Here is a 26,394-nt window from a genome sequence, read left to right as displayed (position 1 = left end):
CAGAGCAAAATTTTGCAGAGCTGCTTAGACATAAGCCAGGGATTTTTCTGGAAAAACCCTGTTTGGTATTGCAAGCATAAAAGCAAGAGAGATCCAGCTGGGGTTCAGCTGGGGTTCAATGCAAAGAACCTTTAATTAAAAGAAGCAAGTTTTGGATATTTTCCTGCTCCTTCACTTCACCTACCTGATGGATGGGAAAAGGACCTCAGAAACCAAGAATGAGCAGCATGTCTTGAAAAAATATCTGTACAAATATTAAGTGTGTGCATGTGGATGACTGTGTGAGAGGCTTTTCTCACTCTACCATCATTTTGTCAGCAGCTCCACATCTGTGGGCAGGCAGCTGCTCAAATCAGGCTAATTAAAGCCATCAAGGTTTGATAAAAACCAAAATAAACATCAAACATGTGCTGCCTTTGGTTCTTTGCTTCTATCTATCAAGATGGGAGAATTTTAGCGATACTTTGATAACTCACAAATGTTTTCTGCCATAGAGGTAAAGCATCAATTTGGGGCTTTTCTGCATTATTTTGGAGAAGGGAAGGGAATTGCAGCACCTGGCAGTGGATGCATCATGTTACACCAGCCTGGCCCACTGTCCTGACAGGGGCTGAGCCTCCTGCCCATGTCTGCCCCTTCCACAGCCACCTGCTCTGGTGACAGGATTTTGGAGGAGGACAATGGAACAGGGGATGGGTGTAAGGTCACACTAGCAAAAACACAATTAAACCCTGCTACTGATCTCACCTTGCTAAGTGTGACCTGGGCAAAGTCAGAATCCCAGAACAGTTTTGAGTTGGAAGGAACCTTAAAAATCATCCAGTCCCACCCCCTGCCAAGGGCAGGGACACCTTACATACAGGTTGCTCCAAGGCCTGTCCAACCTGGATGGTCATGCTTGGACATGGTGGGCAGCTCTCCAAAGAGAGCAAGGACAGTGATCCCAGCTCTGCCTCTGCTTGTAGGTTAAGTTTTTCCCACAGACAAGATGTATTTCAGTATGGAATTCAGATTTAGGTAATCACCTCCCAGTAGTGCTGCCTGTATAATGGAGACTTTCTCATGACTTTTTCCCGATTTGATGCACATAAAAATTTAGGGTAGAAATAATCTGAGGATTGTTGCTAAGTTCAAGATAAGCCTTATCCAGCTTTTTGAGGGGTTTGTTTTTTCTTTGACTCAAAGCTCAGAGGGTACAAAGCCCAATGCCATCTGAATACAGGCTAAAGGACATGGACAGATATTCGAGCAGCACCAGGAGAAGGTTCAGAAATTCAGCCATCACCATGTATTAGTAAATTTTGGTATGGAAAGAGAAGGTGATACAAGAATCTCAGAGTCTCAGAATTGTCTCAAGACTTCCTGGTCTCATCTAGTTACATATATATCTATAATCATATCTATTTATTGATACAGATATTTATAGAAAGAGAGACATAAGCAAGTTACTGCTACAAACTCTGGCCTGAAAAGCAGGAGCAAGGAGATGAGCACAGCAGTGTGCAGGACCAGCTGCCAGAGACACAGAAAGCGAAGCAGGGCTTGAAATCAGCTCTTATTTCCTGAGATTGAATGATTTTTTAAATATTCTGGATTATCTCATTTGAGTTTAGCCTGGGGTTTATGCAAGATGAAAATGCAAAGATGGATTTTGGAAGCCATCTCTTTGGAGTGGCCTTTCTCCCAAAGACAATCACCTCTGTCATCTCCCTCTTTGCTTACTCTGTCCAAAAATGCTGCCTTGATGTGCCAGACAGACCCAGGCTCATGAGAATCAGCTCTTCTCTTACATCACATTCAGGAGGTGTCAGAGGAAGAACCTCAAGACCTGAAAGTTGATTTTTTGCCTGCTGCTCTTCCTGGGATTTGCTCCCAAAAAAATTATTCTTTCTGCTTGAACAGTTGCCTCCCTATGCTCCTTGTCCCAGGCTCCCTCACTCTCCACCATGCAAACCTCACTGATTACAAAGTAATTCATGGTGCAGCTCTGCCTTTAATTTTAACCCAGCTGACATTTTCCCTGCTGAGGCTCTAATTCCATCACGGATTTCAAGCCCTCTTGTGCCCAGAAATGAACAGTAATAGCTTGTACCCGTCTTTCTGAAATTGCTTTACGCCGAGAAATGGTCTAAAAGCACAGCCAGGTCTTGCCTGCCACAGCATGATGATGCACCATCACTTTCCTTTAATTTAATGCCCCTGTGATCCGTGGTTCTGGATGACTGCAAAGCCATGAATTTTGCTAGACAAGAGACATGCTCTCCTGCAGCTGAAAGGGTGAACAGCTTGGAAAATCATAGGAAGATTTATTGCCTTTTTTTGTTTCCAGATGTAACTAAGAGTTCAAGAATTATTACAAAAATAATTTGCTTTTTTTGCTGGATAATTTGTACGTCTCTGTTTGAATGACTTGTGTTTTTCTATCCAGGCATCCTACAAAAATGAAAAATTAAAGCAGTAAAATGAAAATTTTTCCTTATGATACGTTAAAATCCAAATGTACCTTTAAACGTGACTTTTGCAAAAAATCTACTTGTTAATTCAACAAATTTTCGAATAGATTCAAAACTCCTAATAAGTCAGGCTAGTTAAAACAGGGTAATACCACATTAGACCCAAGCTGCTGCTGAAAACCAGGCTCCAGGCCCAGGTGATGGGCACACGTACCAGTTTTCTTCTCCACGTATCGTTTCCCAGCCTCCCTGAAGGCGACCATGGCCCTGAAGAAGGCCCTCAGCACGGCCCAGCGGAACACAGCCACGGGATCAACCCCGATCATGCCACAGATGAAGGCGTTCCTGCTGCTCCGCAGCAGCGCCACAATGTCCGGCCGCATGTGATCCGTGTTCTTCTCCCGGAAATCCTAGGGGAGGAGGAGGAGGAGGAGGAAAGAGGAAAATAAACAATACCCACATGATATTAAAGGTAGGATCTTCTAGGATATCGCTGGGCCAGCACAATTATTGAATTCTGTTTCTGTTTTCTCTCCTGCTCCCATACCAGATCTTTATGATCATCATCTCTGATGCTCGTCATGTGCATTTATTGCATCAGAAACACAATGAGAGATTTGCAGCTGCAAATCCCAAGGCTATTTCTCACACTGGAATTCCTTCTGCTCATAACTGGCATGAATAGAAATGGGGTCAACTTTGGAATAATTCACGTGGGATTCCAGGAAGTACCTGTGGCAGTGAGACGTGGAGACCTAAGGACACATAACCTGTATTAAAAGTGGCTAATGATGAGGAAAACACTGGGTTTTCTACACAAACCAAGCTCAGAAAGGCCACCCAATTTCAACTCATTGTTGGGGTGTAGCACTGAACTCTAAATTCTTCCCAAAATGCTCACGTGAAGGAGAATAGGAAGACCCTGTCCCTACTACCTTTTCATTTCCCCAAACACTTCTCTCCTGACCCTCCCCTATTCTTGGGCCAAGTCCTCTCCAAAACATCTCTGTGCAGCCTCTGGGGCTTTCCTTCCCAATCCCAGATACAGATGAAAGCAACTGCTGGGGAGCAGCTGGGTGACAGACCTTGACTCCGTACTTCACTTTGCCCGCGTAGTGTTTGATGATGAAAGCTGGCTCCATCACTGCTGGGAATTCAATGTAGGAGTTCCCTTCGTGTTGACGCTTGAATTTGTCCAGCAGCGTCTGGTTTGTGGCTTGAGGAAAACTGAGTGGAGAGAATTGAAAGGAAGAAGCTGCAAACCTAACAGGAAAACTTTTCCACTTCTTTCATGTCCATGAAAGGGAAAACAGAGATCTTCTGAGCTTCCACTTCTGTGTCTGCTTCAGCAGAGCCTCTTGGTAAGAGAAAGCCAACCCTCCATCCTCAAACTTCATGGCAATCTGCAGCATGGGGATGTATTTCACAACTTTACCCAATTTAAGTTGTTTTATCCCAGTACAATATCACTGGGAGAGCATCATTGCTGGTCTCTTGTCAACGAGACAAGAAGTGGGGGAGTAACCCACAAGGCAAATGGTGGGAGAAGACCTCGTGCCCCTGGCCACATGGATCTGAGGTGACCTCAGCAAAAACCACCTGGACTTTCCCTGCCTTCTACATGGAGGAAACTGGCACAAGCATCCAGTGGGAGAAATGCTCTGCTCCAACGTTTCCACACCAAGGGAGCCCTAGGAGCCACACGTTCCCCCAAGAACTTATCCTGAGATAGATGGATGCAATCAAGGATGCAAATCTGAGCTAATCCTTGATGTCCATGAAACCCTATGGAAATACAGCCCCTATGGACAAGTGCCCTCACTTCACTCTGGTTCATTTTTTATCAGTAAATTGATAAATCCACCTTATATCTCCATAACAGCACCTACACATCCTGCTTGAACTCATGCACTTGGGTTCAGCACCTTCACATTGTCACACCCCAAGAGACAGGGAAAGAAATGAAGAGAGAAGCAAAGGAAACCTTTTCCCTTCCCTTTAATAGAAGAAATTCTTGAAAGGAATTTTAATTATTATTTTTAAGGCTTTTTCTCAGCTGGCTGATTCTCCACTCTGTGTGTTGCCACCTCAAAAACAACACTTAGAAACACCAATCAGCCCAGCGAGCTATTAGCACCTTTCTGGGAAGTTGGGTTTTTTCAGAAAACAGAAGGATAAACACATTTTAGCTGAAAAACAAATCTCATTTCCAAAGCCAGCATTTTCCTACTCACTTGCTTTCCTCATCCAGCAGATGGAGCAGCCCCGTTGGCTTCTTGCTGATCAGGTTGATGCAGCTGGAGTTGTCTATGTAGTCAATGTTGTGCCAGCTAATTCCTTCTGCTCTATATTCCTCCTAAAAAAAAAAAACCAACCCACAGCTGACATAATGATGATTCGGTGCAAGCAGAAACAAAAGACAAAATCCAAAGGGTTTTGTGGAAACTGATACACCGTTTACCAAAACGGACATCTCTCCTGTAAGTATTCCATCAATGCTTTCTGTGATTCCAAAAAAAAGGAATAAAGAACCCCTGGAACAACCTGAAACAAAGTGAACCACAGAGCATTTCCCAATTTCAGATGCACCAGACATTTGTTTGGACATGGGGTGGCTGTGTGGGAGTCCCAGCCTGCCAAGGACATCCAGTGTGTGCGGACTCCCCCTTTCCTTTTCCTGGATGGCTTCTAAATCACAGCACAGCTGGGGCTGGAAGAGACCTCAAAGCTCTTCTTGTTCCACCCCCTGCCATGGGCAGCAACAACTTCCACTAGCTCAGCTTGCTCCATGCTCATCCAACCTCACCTTGAACACTTCCAGGGATGGGGCAGCCACAGCTTCTCTGGACAACCTGTGCCAAGGCCTCACCACTCTCACAGGTGTTGCCCTGATTTTTTAAGATTTTCTAAGCCTTCTGCTGTTTACGTTCTTGTAATGAACTTTCTCACACACTTTCTGTAAATAACTTATTGTTTTGCAATCTTTTATGGAAGAGGAGAAATTTGCTGGACTGTTGGTTTGTCCAGTGTCATTGGAGAGGTAGAAATTTCACCCTCCAATCCACTGTCACTTTTGGAAATCTAGAAATGTTGGAGTCAGAAAATAAAGTTCCCCTTTTTGAGAACAGCAGCATGTGCACATTGTGTTGTTTCGTGTCCTATGGTGACACACAGAGATCAATTTCTCCCCAATATCCCATCCATCCCTGCCCTCTGGCACTGGGAGCCATTCCCTGTGTCCTGTCCCTCCATCCCTTGTCCCCAGTCCCTCTCCAGCTCTCCTGGAGCTCCTTCAGGCCCTGGCAGGGCTCTGAGGGTTCCCTGGATCCTTCTCTTGTCTCCAGGTTCTCCCAGCCTGGCTCCAGAGCAGAGGGGCTCCACCCTCAGAGCATCTCTGTGGCCTCCTCTGGGCTCTCTCCAGGAGCTCCAGATCTTTCTGATGTTGGATGCCATGGCTGGAGGCAGCTCTGCAGGTGGGGTCTCACCTGCATGGGGCAGAAGGGCAGATTCTCCTGCCTCCCACACTTTGGGATCTGGGGGTTTTGGGGTTCCCAGTGCATGTGGCTGGGGCATGTGGAACATCCCACCCATCAAAGTGCCACACAGTTTGCATCAATTAATATTTACTATTCAGTTGCTGGAAAGAAATTGTGGTACAACACATTAATTACACAGAAAAAGCAGCAAACCTCCCTTTCCTGCTTCCCTGGGCTCTGCTTTTCCATATGTCCCATTATTAATGGCCAGTGCTATATGAGCTAACAAAGAGACCTCCAGCTATACAAAGCCACAGCTCCAGCACCAGCAGAACCACCACCCTCTACAGTAAATGTGAGGATCTGCCCTGAAATTCAAGCTGAGGCCAAAAAAGCTACTCATTTCCCACCAAAATAGTTCTAACCCTTGCTCTCCTATAAAGCTTATCTCCTCTGAGACATACTTGCAACTGGATTACTTCAAGAAGTCTTATGCAGAAATTGTTTTAGGGCATCAAAATAAAAGTAGAGTTTAAAAATCATAATTTTAGTCATATGCTTGAGGAGTTGTGACTCACTGTCTAAACAGATATTGGACCATGCACCTTACTCCAAAGTGCTACTGATCCAGCTGCCTTTTACTTCTCTATCACAGGACATTTTGATGGCAGAATTGAAGATAAAAAGGAAACAAGTTTCAAAATCCTAATAGGATGCATCTTAATAATAATAATAATAATAATAATAATAATAATAATAATAATAATAATTGCTGCCTCTGCCTTTATTTTTAATATGAGCAAACAACTTAAAAAAAAGTATGTACATCCTCATCCAAAATTAACATGAACTCCACAGATATTCTTAGAAATAAAGAGTCCGAAGAGCTTTGAGACATTTCACAAGGAAATTTTTGCTAAAACAAGCCCTAGAAGGTCTTGAATTCACCATTGGAGACATTGTATAATCTTACAACAACAGTACAGACAAATACAGATGTGTGCTGCCTTAGAAGGAGTTTTTAATATCCCTAAAGCCTTTGGGATTCAAAATATACAACATCCCATTGGGGAGAAAACTCCTGAAAATAAGGAATGACTCTGCATCATGAATTTTGTCTTCTCCTTTTACTTTTTAATCTTTTACCTTCAATTCTTGCCCAGCAAGCAGGACACAGCAGAACCTCACAACAACATTCTCAAAGCCCTGCTGAATTACAGGCAATCAAAAAAAAATCACAGACTTGATTAAAACTCGTGGCATTTTGCAAGGCAGGAAAAAGCTTCTCTGCAGCAATCACAGGCTGTGTATTTCAGAGCAGGCACGAGCTGCTCCTGAGGGATTTCCCTGAGAGTCACTGGGAGTCAGCACCATCCATCAACTGCCTGCTTCCAACAGCCCTTAATGCACTGCAGGGTCCATTAGGCCCAGCTTTGCCAGCTCAAGACTGGTCAGGAGCATGCAGAGAGCAATAAAACCTTGGTGTGATGAGCCAAGAGCAGCATTATTTCAGTGGTGACAGGAGGGTGTTACCAGACTTGTATATTTATTATCCTGACTCTTTGTTGAAGTACTTGTTGGGGGCTTTACATTTTTTGCCCCCCAAAAACTCATAAATCATGTAGAGATTTATGTCTGCACACATCTAAGCTGAGAAACCATTGCTCTGCTCTAGAAGGCTCTAGATATCCATAATTCCACATGGGACATTCAGCAGCTGCACAGCAAATGTGCTGTGAAACTCCTCTGGCCACACTAAAAATTTATACTGCTGCTGAGATCAGTGCAAAAGCACTGATCAGCAATGCCAGATATGGAGGTTTTTTTGAAATAGTCAAGTAAATGACCAAAAAATACCAGAGTTCAAGGTCTCTACTTCTCTGGGCTCATTTTCAGCTGTTCCACAGACCTGATGGTCATCAGGTCCCTCCTGGCACAGTTTCCTTCAGCTGCAGGATTTTGGCTAATTCTCCCTCCTCTGCTCCTTTTTTTCCTCTGGGCTGGGTCAGAAACTCTCACTCCCAGGCTCTGGGGTTCTTTTCCCTCCTTCCCATCCCCAACACAACCTGTTCCTGCTCTGGCCAAATGAGAAGAGGGATTCAAGTCCTCCACAAACAACCTTTTCCACAATCATTCAGAGATTTACTCTCATTTCAAGACAGGCAGCAGGAACTATTCCAGAGCAACTGTTCCAAAGCTTAAATGGAAATAAGTTCCCCTTATTCCTTTTTTCCTAGCATTTTTCCAGTTCCTTGTTTGGTTGCCTTCAGGATCTGAGCTCAAGAGATACAACTATGGCTTTGGGATGGTCTGCTGTAATTTCTGGGGTATTTGTTGCTCTGCAGAACACCCTGCAGATTGTTCATAGAAAGACAGAAGCTATAGAATAAAATCACTGCTGTCTATTAAACTTAATTAAACTGCAGTTGTTAATATTCCATGTGATTCCTATATTTGTCTTCTAATGACCATCTTCCTGCAGAATTCAGGAGATATCCTGAAAAGCTACCTCCAAAATATTCCTTCATCTCTGAGAATGACAACAAAGCCATCCTTTGATGGATGCAGGGTCCTGGAGCACTGGAATATTAGGGAATTCCATTCAAACAACAGGATGCTTTCATTTAACAAGACAAAAACAACATGAAACACTTTCATTCAAAGAGAAAGGCCTCAAGCTGGAGGTTAATTAAAAATCAGCTTAAATTTATACATTGATTTAAAACTAAGTTATGTTTAGGGGCACATTCAAATGTCCTATAGCTGGAAGATCATCTTTACATTAGGAACCAAATTGTTGACATCACCACTCTGCAAAGGTTTCTAGTGCAGTGAAGTCCACAGAGCCCCTTTTTTGGCATCCTTACTTGCAATAAAAATGTGAGATTTACTCCTCCCATCCCTGGACACCTGAAACCTGGTCTGCTGGAAAGTGGAGCAATGCAAGCTCACTGGAGAGAAGAGCACTGAGCTCCCAGACTTGGCAAAAGAAATGGAGCAAAGAACTGAAAAAAGACATTGGGGTTTTTTTTTAGAGTCCAGCAGCTCCATATTTTCATTTAATTATTGGATGAGATGCTACAGATTGCTCTCCAGGTGACCTCTATGGACTCCATGAGGGGATTCCTGCTTCCCAAGTGGGAATTCAGAAACAGCTTTGCTGCCCTAAGCATGGAGAGAGACATTGGCACTATGTCAGCACAGGGTCACTGAAGGGATCTGAGTAAAACACAGTTTATGATGTTCAAATATATTAAAAAAATATATAAAATGGGCACGCAGAGTTTGAAATGCACATGGAATATAAGAGTAAATCTCTACTCCCATGCAGTGTTAGCTGAGGCAAAGCAGCATGTAAAATCTGGGGTACCAAACAACCAGAATGGGGCAGAATATACAACATTTTAAAGCAGGAAAATTACTGGAACTCCAGGAAAGGGGGCACTGTTAAAGCTCTGTTAAAGGGAAGCTCTGCCTGCCTACACTGACCCAGAGCATGAACGCTGCCCATGGCACAGAATAATGAATTTAAAATTAAAACATACTTTTCCTTATGCTGAGCATAAGGAAAACCTTCCCAACTGGGCTGCAAGGCCTGATGGCAACCCTCCTGCCAGGAACAGAAATATCCTGTGATTTTATAGTTGGAGTTGTTGAGAACCAAGTCCTGTTATCTCTACAGGAGCATTGGACCAGTTTTGTTATCAGGACTTTATTTCAGTGCTAAACCAAACCAAAACACTCTAATCCAGGGTGGAATTAAAGATTTCTTTATCCTGAGTGGGATAAAACACCCACAAGCCCAACAAAATCTTGGGAGATGCTGGAAAATGTCTTTACATATGATCATCAATTATTCTGTATCCAGCTACAATCATCAGTAAATAAACCCAAATGCTAAAAAGCACAGTTAGGGGAGAAAAAGTTACACACAATTTTTAAACTCCCACTTATGTAGATATGATATCTGAGATAAATATGATATCTAAATAAAATATCTAAATTCTCTTTGGAGTAACATGGTCCCTGGGTGCTGCTGCTCCCCAAAATCATGTGGCAAAGTTCAGAGATGGGGAGGGGGGGACAAGGGGCTTGAAAAGCTTCAGAGGAGAGGAAATGCAGCTTAAATGAAACAGGAGATGTGATAAAAATAAATTAAAACCATAATAAATTCTTCATCTGTCTAAAAGCACAAAACTCGGGGTTTAGGAAGTTCAAATCAAAAGGTAGTGAAAAGTCCCTCCTAAAGATAAAGGTTTTACCATGATATGTGAAATTTGTTGCCCTATCATGGGATATCAAAGATACAAATTTTCCCATGATTTAAAGAGGTCTGGAGGGCTTTGGGCATCCATCCACACATCCTGCAAGCCAAAAGCCCTGAAAATCCCTCAGTGTTTCAGTGCCCTGGAGGCAGATGTCTTATCCCACAGGGATATTGCCATTAGTCACAGTGAGAATTGAGAAACAGCCCCAAAAATAAGATTCACAACCCCCAAGAGCAGCAGAAACCTCCACCAACTCATTCACCTCCTCCCACCAGGCAGAGCTAGAGCAGATCCAGGAGTTTATCTACGCCAGCTTTTCCCTACTGAGGCATAGGAAAACCTTGTTTACACAATGAAAATTCCCAGATTAAAGTGAGAAATCAACTGAAAAATCCCTTTTCCCAGCGTAACTCCATGTGGGAACATTTCCCATCGAGCTCCTGTCATAAAAACTCGTGTAAATCCAGAGCCATACGATCAAGAGGCAGCTACTTTTGGATGTCTAAATGTATATATTTGGCATCAAAATTCCCGACTAAACAGAAGGGTGTGAAATTCCTCTCTTCTTGCCTTGAACACCATCTGCTTCAGCTTCAGTTTCTTTGCAAAGTGAGAAACGAGGAATTGACGCCCCTTCCACATCTCTCTCTCCATTCCTAGCTCAAATCCCCTGTTGAAAATAATCCCAAAATATTTTTGTATCGTATGTTAAAAAAGGGTTGTTGTTAAATAAAAAAATTAAAGGAGCTAAACTTCAAAAAGGTTCTTTTCTGGCTATGTATGGACACATGTTCATCCTAAAATCCATCCTGGGGAGCTTGGGAAAATTAGTCCACAGCTGGAAATGGCAACAAGGTGTGGGAGAAACTCTGCCCTAAGGATTCCTCCATCCAGGAATGAGCCCATCCCATGAAGGGTTAATTGTTGATTCAGCAAATGGGCACTGTGAGCCAGGCCCAGCAGAATCATCCCAGCATAAACTGATGATTAAAACGAGTTTGATATCATAAATCCATGGGATGTGGAAAGGTCCTAAATGATTGAGAACAATATCTGGTCCTCAGTCTGCTTGTGCTGCAGACGGGGTGGATGCCTCGAGTTCCCGACATCCCTCCAGGAAAAGATGCTGAGGCTGATGGTTTCATTTAGGAATGAGGATTTTTATGTTTGTTCTCCATTTCAGTAGAAAAGGAATTTATAGACACAGACATAAATATAAATATATAACACATATGTTTTTTAACCATGTGCTCACAGACACAACAACTATAAATACTTAACCACATTCTCTATGGGTACATGAGCTATAAACAGGTTTTTAAGGCCCCCTCTGTCCATGACAACATGAGACAGTGCAGGGGAGCTGAGGAGCCTTCCCTTGAAGCCAAAGTTCTCTCTCCTTCCAGGTGACTATTTCAGCAGCTCCTCATCAAATGCCATGTGAATTTGGTTTTATTCTGATGTTTCATCCACTGATAATCTCCCCCCTGCTGTACATAGGCATATTTGAATTTATTGGAATTCGGACTCTCCAAGTGTTTTAAACCAGCAGGTTCAGCCCTGAAAATCCTGTGCCAGCTCCAAACCACCCATCTCTGAGCTCAAATCAGCTCCCTGAACTTCAGTGGCAACAGGGTTTAGATCATAAATTATATTTTGCTCTCAAAATGGGCAGAATTGGGTTTGCATGGTTCAGCTGGCAGCACACACATTGCCATGATCCCATGGGCTCCTTCTGCAGAAACATCTTCCCAAGCTGCCCTTACACAGCCAGGAGAAGCATGAGCTTAACATTGCTGTGTGATCTGCTGGGGGACCAATTCCTTTCATTTCTTGTGATCAAAATAAAAGAAGAAAAGAAATATCTCTATCTGCATCTGTCAGCACCTTGTGAGATGGATCAGAGTTAGGAAATCAGAGAAGGAACCTCCACAGTGGTCATGTGAGGACCAGACTGGTCCTTGAGGCTGAACATCTCCCTTCCAGTTCCACTCCACGCTTGTGTCAATTAACACACTCCTGATTCCAGTCCTGCCACAATAAGACCATTTTTAGGTTGGTTGAAGTATTTTAGAGGCTTTTAAAGATTTCCTGCTCATCATCTTGCTTAAGAGGAAAGGTCACATTGCACAATTCTGTCCTATGAAAATCCACCAACAGAAACACAGAATGGTTGGGCTGGAAGAGACCCTAAAGATCTTCTGTTTCCAAGATCTTGTGGACACCTTCCACCAGCCCAGGGTGCTCCAAGCCCTGTCTGACCTGGCCTTGAACACTTCCAGGGATGGGGCAGCCACAGCTGCTCTGGGTAACCTCTGCCAGGGCCTCACCACCCTACAGGGAAGAGTTTCTTCCCAATATTCCATTTGACCCTGCCCTCTACCAGTGGGAAGCCATTCCCCCTTGTCCTGGCACTCCAAACCCTTCTTGTACCATTAATAAATAAAAAATTTGTATCCCTGGCACAGTCTGTGCATTTATTTAGCCAATACATCTGAGTAGGAACCACAATCAGCAGAAAACATCATCTACCTGGAAAAAGAGCTCAGAGGAGAGGAAAAAAGCTCAAGGGATCATGGGGCACTTGAGGGATAAGGGCACTGGGAGCAAGCACCTGTGAATTGGAGAGTTACAGCAAGGAGCATGGGATGAGGGGTGGGCTTGCCAGATGCAGCACTTCTCTGCATCAGGGATAAATTAAAGGTTAAGAAATTCCATATGAGGAGAGCTGTAGCTGGATGATCTTTTAGGTCCCTTCCAACTCAATCTATTTTACGGTATCAGAGGATATATAAATAATATAAGAGATTAGGATATATCCTATTACAGGTCACACATTATATGCTATGTTTATATATTTACTGCTCATTATTTGGAGAAACCCAGACACAAGTGGGTGGCAAATGAAGCCCCCCAGTCCCAGCCATGCAACATCCATGGACTCAAAGATGCTGGAAGGACAAAAGACAAAGCTCTGGGGGTCTGACAATGGATCCCAGAATCACTGAGCTTGGAAAAGACCTCCCAGACCACTGAGTTCAACTTGTGCCTGATCCCCACCCTGTCCCCAGCCCAGAGCACTGAGTGACATAGCCAGGTGTGCCTTGTACACCTCCAGGGATGGGGGTTCCACCACCTCCTGGGCAGTTCCAGTGCCTGACCGCCCTTTCCATGAAGCAATTCCTCCTGATGTCCAACCCTAACCCACCCTGGCACAGCTTGATCAGAGTTGTCCTTCCTTTCACTAACGTGCTCTGAAATCTTCCTGCCCTGCAGATACCATTTAACCAGCTCTCAGCATCCTGATTTTTATTAGTATAATTTATGTGCTCTAAGCATCTTCCTCTTCTCGCAAACATGAGTTGCATTTGATGGCGTTCTGCCAAACCATAAATCAATAACTTGTGCAGCTTGTTCTTTCTCCACGGGTCATGTGGCCCACAGCTGGCCAACATTTCTCAGAGGGCAGCCACTCTCCCATCTCCAAGGAAAACAAATTTGAACTGAGCCTCCCAGGACTCAATGCTTGACTTCTGATGGTTGGGTTTTGTCTTCAGAGGCAATAAAGAGGCATTAATCCCTAACCAGTGATGAGATACAGAAAAATCCCTAGCTGGAAGGAAAGGAAGAGTGTTCCAAGCAGTAGGAGAGAGATCTTTTTTCATAATTTATTTTCTATTTAAATATTTTAGATTGATGCTTTTTAAAATTAATTCACTCCCACATTAAATTCTAAATGTAAAATTTAGGTAAGATATCTAAACTCATTTTAGAGTGTCATGTTCCTGGGGGCTGTTATTCCTCAGAATCATGAGGTGGATTCAGAGGTGGTTGGAGGTAGTGACCAGACCTCCAAGACCATCAAATCACACCTCCAACCAAACACCACCATGACTTAGTCCAGACTGTTGGACTGCTCCAGCTATTGCACAGGACCAGTAAACCCTACACACCTCTCTAAATATTTACAGAGTTTTGAATGGCTGAGCAAACATTCCATAGGATGCTTTATCCTGATGAAATTCAGTTTTTCAGTCTGAGCAGGCTGACATTTACTGGCTGGGACACCAAGCTCACCAGGGACTCCACCAGAAAATAGACTTCACTGAAGACCTGAGCTCCTGCCAGTTGATTGTACTCCAAATTCTGTATTTTTTTCAGCCTCTACCTTGGTTATTTATGGATTTTTTAAAACAATAAAAACATGCCCTTGAAACTGAAGTTTGGTGGGTAAGCAAAAGCTGGAAAAAGAGGTAGAAAAGAACTTTAATAGCAAGACCTGTGGGATGGAAAGCTACAGGATGAGTCCTCAACCTTTGCAAAGCATCAGCTGAACCAGGGAAACGTGGGTGAGGTGGAGAGAACCAGATGGGCCTCGGCAGGGATGGGGGAAGATCAGCGAGGACAAAGATGACAAAGTTTGGAGAATGGGATAGATAAAGAAATAAAAACTTGTACTCCTGGCCCTTAAACTGCCAAGGACCTGGAAACTTGGAGGAAACTCATATCATAGTGGTGTGGTACTGGTGACCTCCAAACTAAACTTCCAAACTTCATCTGCAGCAATTGTTTAGCACAATGCCCTAAAAAACCCTAAATTTAAGAGCTGCTGTATTTTTGGGAGATACCAGGCTGAAGATCAAGGATGCCTCGGTGGTTGTTTGCAAACCACTGGAAATAGTGCCATCTTCAGACAGAAGGTTTAAAAAAAGATTCACCAGACACATTGTATTAGATTTCACCGTGGAAAAATAGAGAATAAAATTTAAGATAATCCCATGGTTCTCCCAGAGGACAGTGGTGGATATTTTGGTTTCCATAACATCAACAGCATGTCATGGCAACAATTCCATCATGGCTAAATGCAGCTCTGGCAGACAAATTCTATTAGGATTTCAAGAAAAATCCTCAGTGACTATTTAATTTTGCCACTTATTTTTTTGGCAGAGGTGTCTGGGTATCTCAGCAATCTCTCTTTGGCCTCTTGCAAGCTTTGGAGACCTGAGGATTCAGAGAAGGATCTATCCATTTCAGGGCCCCTATCACCAAGACATGAAAGAAACCCTTATGAAGATACAAATACCTCAGATAAATTCACATTTTGAAGTAACAGAACTATTTTTCTCCCTAGAAACACAATATTAACTCCCTGGTCTTCATTTGTAGACTCATGACTATCATTAAAGAACCTTTGGGCCAGTGAGGAATGAAGAACATTCTGAAGACACAAGATCTGAATATGAGTCTGTGAGTTTTCTTTCCATCTAATCCACTCCTCCACATGCAGCTGGAATTCCAGGGAAAGTAAATGGTTAAACCATCTAATTCATTCACCCAAGGATCAGTGCTCGTGCAGCTGCACAGATTATTGTATTTATGGACTCAGTCTATGCCAAGAAGTCTGAATTTTCTAGCAGCAAAGCTCACAGTGCTCCAGCCAGGATCCAGGAGGATGACGTGCTCAGGCATTAGGAACTGGAATGGGCCCTTTGCAGTTTGATGGCTCCACAACTGCTCCTCACATCCATACAGCAAACACTGACTCCAGGGACTTCACATGCCTGACAGATTTCCAGGAGAAACCTAACGAGCTCTGAAGGTGCTCCAAGAAGAATTAGGGATTGCTGCACTCAGGACCTCTGTGCATCCCCCAGGCTTGGGGAGGAGCACTGACCTACTAAGAAATCCCAGCCCAATAACAGGAATGCCCTCATGGGAGATGGCATCTTGGAGGAGGCTGCTGAAACCCCACCTCATGGAGGAATCATCTGTCTCCAGCTTTGAGGAAGGATCCTCCCTCCTTGAGTCTCTTCTAGGGAGGTTATGGCAACATTTATAAAAAATCCAGCTGGTTTGGCTTTGTGATAGTATCAAAATTTGCATTTTTATGGTGGACAGAGGGAAAATAAACCTGTCTCTAGAAATAGACAGGTTATCCCACTATTAGAGCATCTGTTGAGTAGGGCACACCTACATACAAAGGCCACTTAAAAAACTGAAATTAAATTGCTTTGAGCAGCTCTGCTCTACCTTATTAATCAAAACCAAAGAGCTAAACAGAAACCATCAAACTCACGAACAAATACTCCCTAAGTGACCCACTTGTTTTACAGCACTTGTTTTTTCAACATCCTCATATTCAAGGCAACTTTTTCTTCTGAATTTTCCAATCTCTGAGAACACTGGAGAAGCCCAAAACAAAACTATCAGGGTTTTTGGGAAGGGTTGGGTGAATTCTGTAATGATGATAAGGAGGGTTCCCCTTGGCCTCCCCCAAGAAGGATTTCACCTGGAGAGAGGACATGAAGACTGTCATGTAAAAAATAAAAGGCATTTTGAAGGTCTCTAACATATTTCCTGTGTTGTACAGCCCAATAATAGTTGTTTATCCATGAAACAACACATGGATGTTGAAAGAAACTTCCAGTTTTCTTGTCCTGCTTGTTGTTGGATAACAAATGGAGAAGCCTCCTCCCATCACTCTAAACCATCTTGTGTGGGTTAACCTGCTGGATTGCAGCCTGTGCTTTTGGTGTCTCTCTTAGAGTGCACTAATTTGAGGCTGGAAAGCATCACCCTGTCCTAACATAAATAAAGCAAAGCTTAAAGTTCAACCTTTCCTAATCTGCCAGGGCTATTGAAGATCATAATGCTCTCAAGTCTGACCTCTGAGAACACATGAGAGGGACATTTCCTCTCCCTTCCCACAAATCAACACTGGAAGGCAAAAAAACACTGGAAGATTGGGGTGGCTTTTTCACTAGATACCAAAAAATAACTTTTATGTGATATCAAATGGCACAGCAGCATGTCCAGGCAAAGGCAAGGAAGGAATTGCTCATTCCCTGATAAGCCCTCTCAGCACATATCAAGGAGACAACAGAACAGTGGTTAAGGTCTTCATGATGTTTTTGGAAGCCAAAATGTTTATTTTAAACCAGCAAATGCCTGGCTGGATTTTATTTTACAGGTGGAAGTTTGTCATACGGTCAATTAGAAGTTAAATTGGAATAATTCAGTGTACACTCCTTAACAAAACAGAATTAAAGGGACAATTTCAGAACTTTATCAGGGCCACAAAGTCATGTCAATATTCACTGGCATTAGAGAGTAAATATTTCTGGACTTACCTGTTCCAGTTTAAAGATGTGTTGGTTAAAGTAGTGCTGCAAGCGCTCGTTGGCAAAGTTAATGCAGAATTGTTCAAAACTATTGTTTTCATAGTCTTCAAACCCAAAAATATCAAGCACTCCAATGGATAAAGTCTGCAAAAAAATGAAGAGTGAGGATTAGAATAAAATCACATTAAGCAGATTATTTGTACACGGTACATAATCAAAAGCACACAGACAGAATTAAATAAACTTAATAGTAGGAATTTTAATAGAATTGTTGATATTTTGCCATTTGGAAGACTTCTCCAAATCAGAGAGACAACATGTAGCTTTAGATATCTGGACAAAAGAGCTTGTTCTAAGAGAAAAGCCCTTCAAGAGATGATTTTTTTTTCTTATTTACAAACAAATGGCCATCTCTGAAGAAACCTGAAGCCTCTTCCAAGTTATTCCATTGGATTTAAGAGTATTGACCTTCAGAAGGGAAAAATGGGGATAGGCTTGGGAAACAAAAGCTTGCATGGTGAAGACAACCCATGGAAACACACCTCCAAGGTGAAAGTGCTGTCCAAGCAAACCCACTCCAGCTGCAAACCTCCAAAAGAAACTCCAATGCATCAGAGCTTCCCATGGAAATAATCTTTAGTTCTCCTGGTGAAAACTGAAATAGTGTCACAAATAAAGCATCCACCTTGTTTGTCAGATGGGTCAGACAATGGATTGATGTTTGGGGGCATTGAGTCGCTCCTCCCTGCCTGAAAGGGGGGAATTTACACAAAAATAATAATGCTGCTGAAAAAGGGAGCCCAAAGCCCTGACTAGCTAACACTCAGCCCTAACTGCTGGCCCTGCCCTGCTCCTGTGACACCTGGCTGTGTCCACATGGCTCTCCTGTCTTCTGGAACCTTCTTCCACCAGCTCCTGCCAGTTTGGGATGAGGGATTTGGAGGGACACCTCTGTGCTCCTTTAGTTCACGGGCAAGAGAGGTGTAAAGAGGGACCCATCCCATTTTTTTGGGAACCCATTGGCACTATGAGCCCTATATTCTCTCTAACGAATTTCCAGAAGTTCACAATAGGGAAGTTTTGCTTTTATTAAATCCATAACCCATAATATAAATTGCAGGACTTGGCCAATTACAGTTCTAAAGAGTCTTTTTTTCCCCATCACTTTGATGATTTTGTGAACCTCAGCCGTATCTCACTCCAGGCTTTTCCCCAAATTGAAGAGCCAATGCCTGTTTGGTCTCTAATCTACAATTACCTCTTGAGAAGCTCATCAAGATGTGGGTGCACCAAGGTTTGCTATATTGGTAAAGTGAGCTCAGTGCTGCAGTGAATTCCCTGCTTGCTTTGCATCCTCCTGGCCTCCTCCTCTCCCCACACCAGCCAGGCAAGGAGAGGCAGTGGACCTCTGGCCAGGCATATGTTGGCCCACAGGTGAGTGCAACCCATCACCTCCTGGCTCAGACTGTGCTTCCTACCCTTGATGGGAGTAGAAATGTGGAACTTTCTCCTTTGTGTAGGTACTGGGTTTCATAAAACTTGAGCCTTCTGCCTGTCAGATGGATTTGGGAAACCCGGAGGAAGAGGGACATGGGGATGTGTCAGCAAATAAACCTCATCCACAGAGGGAGCTGGAGTGAAAAACAAGCTCAAGATACAGTTTCTGCTGCAGCTTCCATGCCTGTGCATGACTGTTGTGTTAAACACCTAATTCATAATTAGTGTCATAAATAACTCATACTGTGCCCACCCAAAAAGGCTGCTGTCATCAGAAAAGAAGTGAAGAGCCTGAAGGACACATTTGGGGAGAGCTCCACCAGCAGCCTGTTAGAGCACCATGCACCAACCAAAGCCACCTCATACAAATACTCCTTTCACCCATTACAATTAATTAAATAATTAATAAGAGAGGTAAAAACATTAACACTGGTCAAATGAGCCAAGCCTTAAGCAGAGAGGAGAAATATCCCCTCCCTTCCACCTCAAAAAACCTGAGAGCTGCCACGTGCCCTGGTTTTAGTTCTATGGTGCTACCTGCACTTTGGATTTTCTAACACTAATTCCACTGCCAGGAATACAAACCAGACTGTCCACAGGCCTCCTCACACTGCCTTTTGTCCATTTTCAACACGTCACACAATGTGGGAGGAAAATATTCCCTCTGTGCCTGACTCCTGAGCAGGGAACCACCTACGGATGGAGCGGGCACGGCTGCCGTGGGCAGAGCGGCCGCTGGGCCCTGACTTGGGGCTTTGTCTGACCTGGACTCTGGCCACTGGGACAAGCAAAAACACAACAAAAAAAGCATTTAAGCACAAAGATAAGTCTTTAAACCATTTTCCAAGAGCTCATTGACTACTTCATCTTTTGTCCAGGCTTTTCTCCCTATTCCAGGGCCAGACAGTCTCTACCTCCCTGATGCCATGACAAGGACGAAGGCTCTTGGCCACTTTCCCAGAAGTTTGCACCACTTGACAAAACACCCATGAGAAACAGCTCTCTGACCAGAAGATGGAAATTGGGAACCACTGGACCAAGGACAGCCTGGCAGAGGGATTCACTCTCACCCTCTGCTTCCTGAGGTCCAGCATCTTCTTCTGCTTGTCCCGATGGATGTGGCAACGCTTCTGCTCACCAGGCAGAAATCTGCCTCATCATTTTTTAAATACATATCAGGAGGAATTCTTAAACTCTCTGTATGATTATTGGATCGTATCTTATCTATATTATCCATGGAAAAATCCATGATGGAAACAGGACAAAGTGATTCTTCTCATCTCCCTTGCAAAGGCCAACCCCAACCACCCCACTGCTGTTCAAGCTCATCCCCACAATATACAAGAGTTCCAAAAAATTCCCTTACATAAAAGTCTCTATTCCACCATATACAAACAAGCCTTGGAAGATAAAATGCTCACACTTCCAGACTAGTAATGAATTTACTGACACCACTTTCAAAAGCATCGTGTTGATGCCCTGTGGAAATAGTTAAGCTCCTGCCATGAGTGAAGACTTCAATCTGAACAAAGTCTTAAAGCTCTCACAAATCTAATTTAATATGAAACAACTGAGCACAAAAACCCTCTCCCTTTTTTTCAAATCCTGGTTCATTTACTGCATTGAAACTGCTACCAAATATATTTCAATGTGGGTGTGGAAATACACTTATAAAGCAAAACAGAAGAGTCATATACAGCAAAAAATAGCCCTGTCAGTTATAAAAGAAATATTATATTTTAAAGCTGTGTTTTTTTTTTTTTTTTTTTTTTGCTGACACCTAAAATTAAACACACACAGAATTAACATGATAAAAATATTATTATAAAAATAATCTGCATTTCACAAAACCACTGCAGGTATCAAACCACACATCCAGAAGGAGGATGGTTAATTCTGCCATGGTTGTTATACAGAGTAAACCAGCATTTTTCTCACATCCTTGTGTTTGTAACTACCAAACTCCTCCAGAATACAGATTATAAATTGTGTGGTTTTTTGCAGAGTTTCATGCCAGAGAAATCCAGGCAGAGCTCTGCAGTGAAACAGTCATTTGTCCTCTGCTCCCAAAAGAACGGGGCCAATGGATGCCACTTGGGAAAACTTTAAAACCTGAGAAATTTAGAATTTATGGCTGTTTTTCTGCTCTCTGTCCCTGATAAAGTAGCACACATGTACTAGTACAAAGTCAATTCTTGTAGCAAGATGAAAAAACACCATTTCCATTTACCTATACAGGAATTAATTTTGCTAAACTGCCTGTAAAAAGTGTGTAATCTGGGTCGGTTTAGATGAATTTTGCAGCCCAATATTTTTAAAAAATAATCAAGGAAGTTTAAAATTTACAAATCTTAGAAGTCTTCAGCTTCAAATCTGTTGTTTGAATAGGTGCCCTGAGGAAATCACACAAAGATAACTTAGAGCTTGACTTGCCAAGTCTAGTTTGTGTGTCAATGCTGTTTCTTTATCAAAACTAACATACAAAATTAAAAAGTGTGACTGCATTAATTAGCGTATCAAAATTCCTGTGATTAAAAGCGCATGTCTGTGAGGATTTTTAAAATTTGGGTGAACCCTGGGTCAGTGAGCACTTGCTGCTTGAGATGATGAAAAATGACCTCATGCTTTTCTTAAAATGTCTCAGCCATGACATTTAAACACAGAGCATGAGTTTTAAGGGCTTTTGGCAAATGATGACCTTGAAGCTCCGTGCTCTCCAGTTCCCAAAGTGCCAATAAATAGGGATCATTGGAGCTGATTTATGTTGCCCCAAATACACACTGGTGATGTAATTCCACCATGGAGGTACATTTTGGCAATCACAAATAGGTTTGCTTCAAATTCAGGGGAAAAATCTTATTGATTGCTATTTTAAAATTTTTTACGCCTTGTCATTTAGTAATTTCTTTTCATTTATAATATTCCAAAGCCAATACTGCAAAAAATCCCTCCCCAAAACCCCAAAATCCATCACCACTTCATCCAACAGGACCACTCCAACCTACATCACCCCAATATACAAGATGACCTATATATAAAGTGAAACACAGTGATTTGCTACAAACTTGGAAGTTGGGACCTAAAATTAATGAACTGATGCACAATAAACACACTGCATGTTCAGCAATTCTTCCTCTGCTTCAGGTCAAAAAGCCAAGAATTAACTGGTTGGTTGAATTTAAATGAATTTTCTTCATGGCCATGAGTTCATGTGTTCAACCATGAATTTTTCTTCATGGCCATTAATTTTCATTTTCTTCACAGCCATGAGTTCACCATCATCCCCACATATACAGCACATCATCCAAGCATGGCAGCAGGGTGATTTGGGGAGAAATTTAGACACTTCACAAGAACCAAATGGAGAAGGATTAAAAACACCCTCAGAAATGCCTTTTGATCCACCATGATCTCCACTCTGTCATCGTTTTAAGAGGTGAGATGGACTTCTAGCAATCCCTAACCTGATTTATGGAAGGGGAATTCAATAAGAGGCTCTGGGAGGTTTAGTAATCTCGTTCTCAAGAGAAGGAAAAGTCTCTGACCTCATTAATAAAGGTCAAATTTCAGACAGTTTGTAGGCAATCATGAGACCATAAAAGGAATTGAAAGGAATTGAGAGAAGATGAAGGAAAAGGGAGTCAGAGCAAATCCAACCCATGGCAGCTCTGCCATTACCATAAAAACCAGGAGGTATCAAATAACACATTCACAATTTGGGTCAGAAATAATATGCTAGAAATCCTGTCACCAAGCAAGATAAGCCAAATCCCACTGTGTTTTCCCAAAATATTTCGCTGCACATTTAACTAAATTTGGATATCAAAGGTCTGATTTACATCTTCCAAATATTTGCTGGACAATATGGAAGAACAAGGGCCGAGTGTTTATTTTTCTTTGCCCAGCTTCATCTTTTGATCTTCTCCTTACTGCTGATATCAAATAAACACATATTGGGATCTGAAAATGATCTTGGTTCCCATTGTCCCACTAAAATCAAATCTACACTGATGAAGAGAGAAACTTCTGTATTAATTTTTCTCCTCAACTTCTCCCACACACACTCTAAATTGAGATGGTTTTGAGTCTTGTTTTACCTCTGCATAACATGATTATTATAAAAGAAAGCTCTGTGCCCCAAATCCATCATCTGACACTTTCTGAACCTTCCAAACCTGCAGGATTCTTTCAAAATGCATCTTAAAAGTCAGAGGAGTATCAGTGTCAAGCATGGGCTGGGATTAATCTGGGACTTTTACTGCAGGGTGAGTCACATATTATTCACCCATTGCACACTCAGGAGTTTCTGAGGAGTAAGGCTGTATTTTGCTCTCATAAATCAGAGATTTGATGTGTTTAAGAGACTTTTTTGGCTGGCAGCAAGGAGATGCCACCCATGTGCCAAGGTCTTGCCTTGCAGCAAGGAGGTACTCCCAGGGTTTGGAGATGCCACTGCTCCCAGTCCACCTCCCAGTCACCCAACTGGTGTTGCCCAAACTCAAAACAACACATGGGAAGCTAAGGAGAACCTGTATCCTCATCTGGGGTTTCTCCAAGAATGAGCTGAAAAGGAATTCAGGAGGATTGGGAAGTGGGAGGAAAAACCAGATCAGTTGTTGGCTCCGTTTTTCCACAGTGGTGATTCTTGGTTGGTGCCTCAATGGCAGCTGCAGAGCCCAGGATGCCCTCAGACACTTTGTTGGCAGCAATGTTATTCCCCAAGGGCAAAGGAGCAGCTATTCCCAGCCCTGCCCAGTCCAGGGAGACATTTCTCCTTCCTCTGTGCTGAAACAACCCAAGTTGGGGGCTAAAATTAGGGCTGAGGAGGTGACATGGTAGAACCACTCAAGGGAAAATTGGCTGTCAATGTTTAACAAAGCTGCTCTGAAATGCACATAAATCTCTTCTTCACTGTCTCCACCCCTAAAATGGGGAGGACTTGTGCATTTTCATGATTTCTGGGGGATTTGTGGGAATCAATCCAGTTAATAGAGGACTCTGAAGATAAACTGAAATACACTTGTGCCTGGAGCAGTTGATATTTCCTGGTATTTTGTGCACTGCCTTTCTGCTTCAGGAGCTCTGGCCCAAGTACAGCCCAGGATTGCCTCCTTGGATCTGGGTATGAGCACATTCTGCAGCTCCAGGCCCTGGGCATTTGCCAGCACCCAGATCCTGGGTGGATCTGCTCTGGCACAGGGGCAACACCACTCCCAGCTCCTGGTGCCTGCTGCCTGTCCTGGATATTACCATTAGGATTTGGGGCAAAAAAAAGGGTCAGAAACCTGGGAACTGTGAATTCATGAGAAGACACAAAGAGATGGGCAAGGGGGAAGATGGTTACACTCCATGGGAGTCTTGGCTGGAGAAAGCAGAGGGTTAATGTGCAGCAGCAATGTTGGAGCAGGAATTTGGGCTGTTCTGGCTCTTACCTGCTGAGATTTGAGGTTGGGATCAAAAGTTTAATTGCCCATAAACAGCTACTGTGGTGCCTCACTTTCACAGCCATGCTGACTAAGCATACAAGAGTGTCCTAGACTGATTTGTATTTAAATATTACAGAACAGATAATAATTTTTAAGAATCATTGGGTCATAAATAAAAAATAATTAGCATTAGAGATGCATTTCCTTGTCAAAACAAATCCACTTTTCTGCTTCACCAAATATGTAAACAGTGTGGTTTGTTTTTTCCTGACAGCCCAGACAAAACTTTTGATTACTTGGAAAAAAATCAGGAAAGAACACAACATTTCTGGTAAAATATTAAACAGAGGGAGAGGCAGCATGTGCAGTCAGAAGGCTCGCTGGATGTTATCACTGTAAGAACCCTTCTTTGTCAGAAAAACACATAACCAGATTTTATAGGCATGTTTTTATTTCCAGTCCACAATTACGCTCCACGACCCTTTTTTGGAATTAAATAAAGGAGTGACTACACTGAGAGTCTCTGCAACTTCAGTCCTATGGCACAATCCAAATGTCAGTGCTCAGCAAAAATCCTCCTTTTGGCAGCTGTGACTTTAGTTTGTATGCACAACCTCCCAAATAGCCCCACATGCTGCTGGACCATGTCCCAGATTCCCAAGGCAAGGGTAGCTGGAGAGCTGGCAGTGCCTGTGTGCATGGACGTGGATTTTGGGGTCAGTATTCCCCAGCCATGAGGATTGTGGATGAGTACACAAGAGGGTTATGGAGGATGTGCTGGGTCACAGCATGCAGGCCCTGCTATTGCAGGAAACTTCATGTCACTCCTTCCATTAATTCTTTGGGAAGATGGTACAGCATCCCACCAGCTTCACTCTTTCCATCATGACTCTTTTCTTTAAATTCATTTCTCTACTGTACTACCTCAGTACCTACAGACACCCACCTTGTTCATCATTTCATCACAGAGCAACTTCACCAAAATGCAGTAGCAAGAATTCCCTTTTTTCCCTCTGAATCATACATGACCCTTTAGTTTTACACATAAGGAGGAAAATATTTGCCATTGCTCCTGGAGTGGGTGGGGGAACTGGCTTCTGTGGCTACAACAAAATCTCCTCCCTGGTTGCTTTGAGCTGACAGTACTTAAGGGGCTTCATCCTTCTCAGCTCAGCAAGCACCACGTAGAATAATGATATACTCAGCTACGATCCGAGGAAAAATTAACTTCATGTTAAGCAACACGCCTGGGTAATGTTTTATCACTCAGTTATCTATTTTCAAAACCCAAGAGAGGATCCACAAGAGCTGCTGAGGTGTTACCTTGGTGCTTTCCTCCATGTCCTTGGAGTTGAGGAGCGCGTGGTTGATCCTGAACACGATCCAGTCAAACAGGGCGCTGTACAACGACTTGGCCATGGAATTCCGCACGGTCACGGCCTGAAACAGAGAAGAAAAAAGGTGATTGGAAATGATTCCTGCTCTGCACTAAAATGGCTTTTGCTTCTCAAACTCCCACATCCAATGTTCGTATTTCTCCCTTGCCAAAGCTTTTGTCTGCTATTTTAATTTATGCCATGTATGACAAGGGTCCTAACAGCACAGGGAATTGAGGGTAATTCCAGGGCTGTGGATGTGCCCCTGGCTTTGGCTTGGTTTCTTTCATGCATTTGAGTGGATGATACACAAGATCACACCACAAATCCCTTCACTGGTGGCAAAAGGAAAGAAAATAAATACGCACATTAAATATCATAAATTCACCAAGATCCTTAAAAAGTTTCCTGGGGGAGAAGGAAAGAGAAGGGTGGATTTTGCACAGGAGTGACAGCCAGAGATGTGAAAGCACAGGCCAGGACAGGCAGTGCCTGGCACCAGCAGAAGGGCTACAAAAAGGGAGGTTAAAAACCCCTCTGGTAAATCTGAGGGTTCCTGAAAACTTGAAGTTTTCCAGGTACCACCAGTGGGAGCTACAAATCATGGCAGGCAGGTTCAGCACTCCTCCAGCAGCTCTCCCAGAGAGAGGAATAACAGCGCTGAGAAAGGGTCATCCTCACCATGGCCAGGATCAAAGAGATTCTGCTTGATGGGATGAAAGCTGAGATCAAAGGAAGATCCCTGGGCTTTTGGACAGGCACCTACATAGAGACCCA

At 43.0% G+C, this 26,394-nt stretch overlaps 1 protein-coding gene across 9 annotated transcripts in view; it reads right to left on the bottom strand.

Annotated features, from left to right (window-relative positions):
* Positions 1 to 26,394, bottom strand: part of MYO9A (myosin IXA) — a 179,029-nt gene that overhangs the window by 46,879 nt on the left and 105,756 nt on the right. For all 9 annotated transcript variants that reach the window (XM_077185319.1, XM_077185321.1, XM_054641970.2 and 6 more), the window contains 5 exons: positions 25,565 to 25,681; positions 17,328 to 17,462; positions 4,688 to 4,809; positions 3,539 to 3,680; positions 2,668 to 2,863 (listed from right to left, as the gene is read on the bottom strand). In XM_077185319.1, coding sequence (XP_077041434.1) covers positions 2,668 to 2,863; positions 3,539 to 3,680; positions 4,688 to 4,809; positions 17,328 to 17,462; positions 25,565 to 25,681 — 712 coding nt within the window. The remainder of the gene's footprint in view (positions 1 to 2,667; positions 2,864 to 3,538; positions 3,681 to 4,687; positions 4,810 to 17,327; positions 17,463 to 25,564; positions 25,682 to 26,394) is intronic.

The sequence above is a fragment of the Agelaius phoeniceus genome, chromosome 13 (assembly GCF_051311805.1).
Source record: "Agelaius phoeniceus isolate bAgePho1 chromosome 13, bAgePho1.hap1, whole genome shotgun sequence".
In the NCBI taxonomy this organism is placed as follows: Eukaryota; Metazoa; Chordata; class Aves; order Passeriformes; family Icteridae; genus Agelaius; species Agelaius phoeniceus.
The sequence above is the reverse complement of the archived record's forward strand: the minus strand, read 5'-3'. Positions and strand labels throughout refer to the sequence as shown.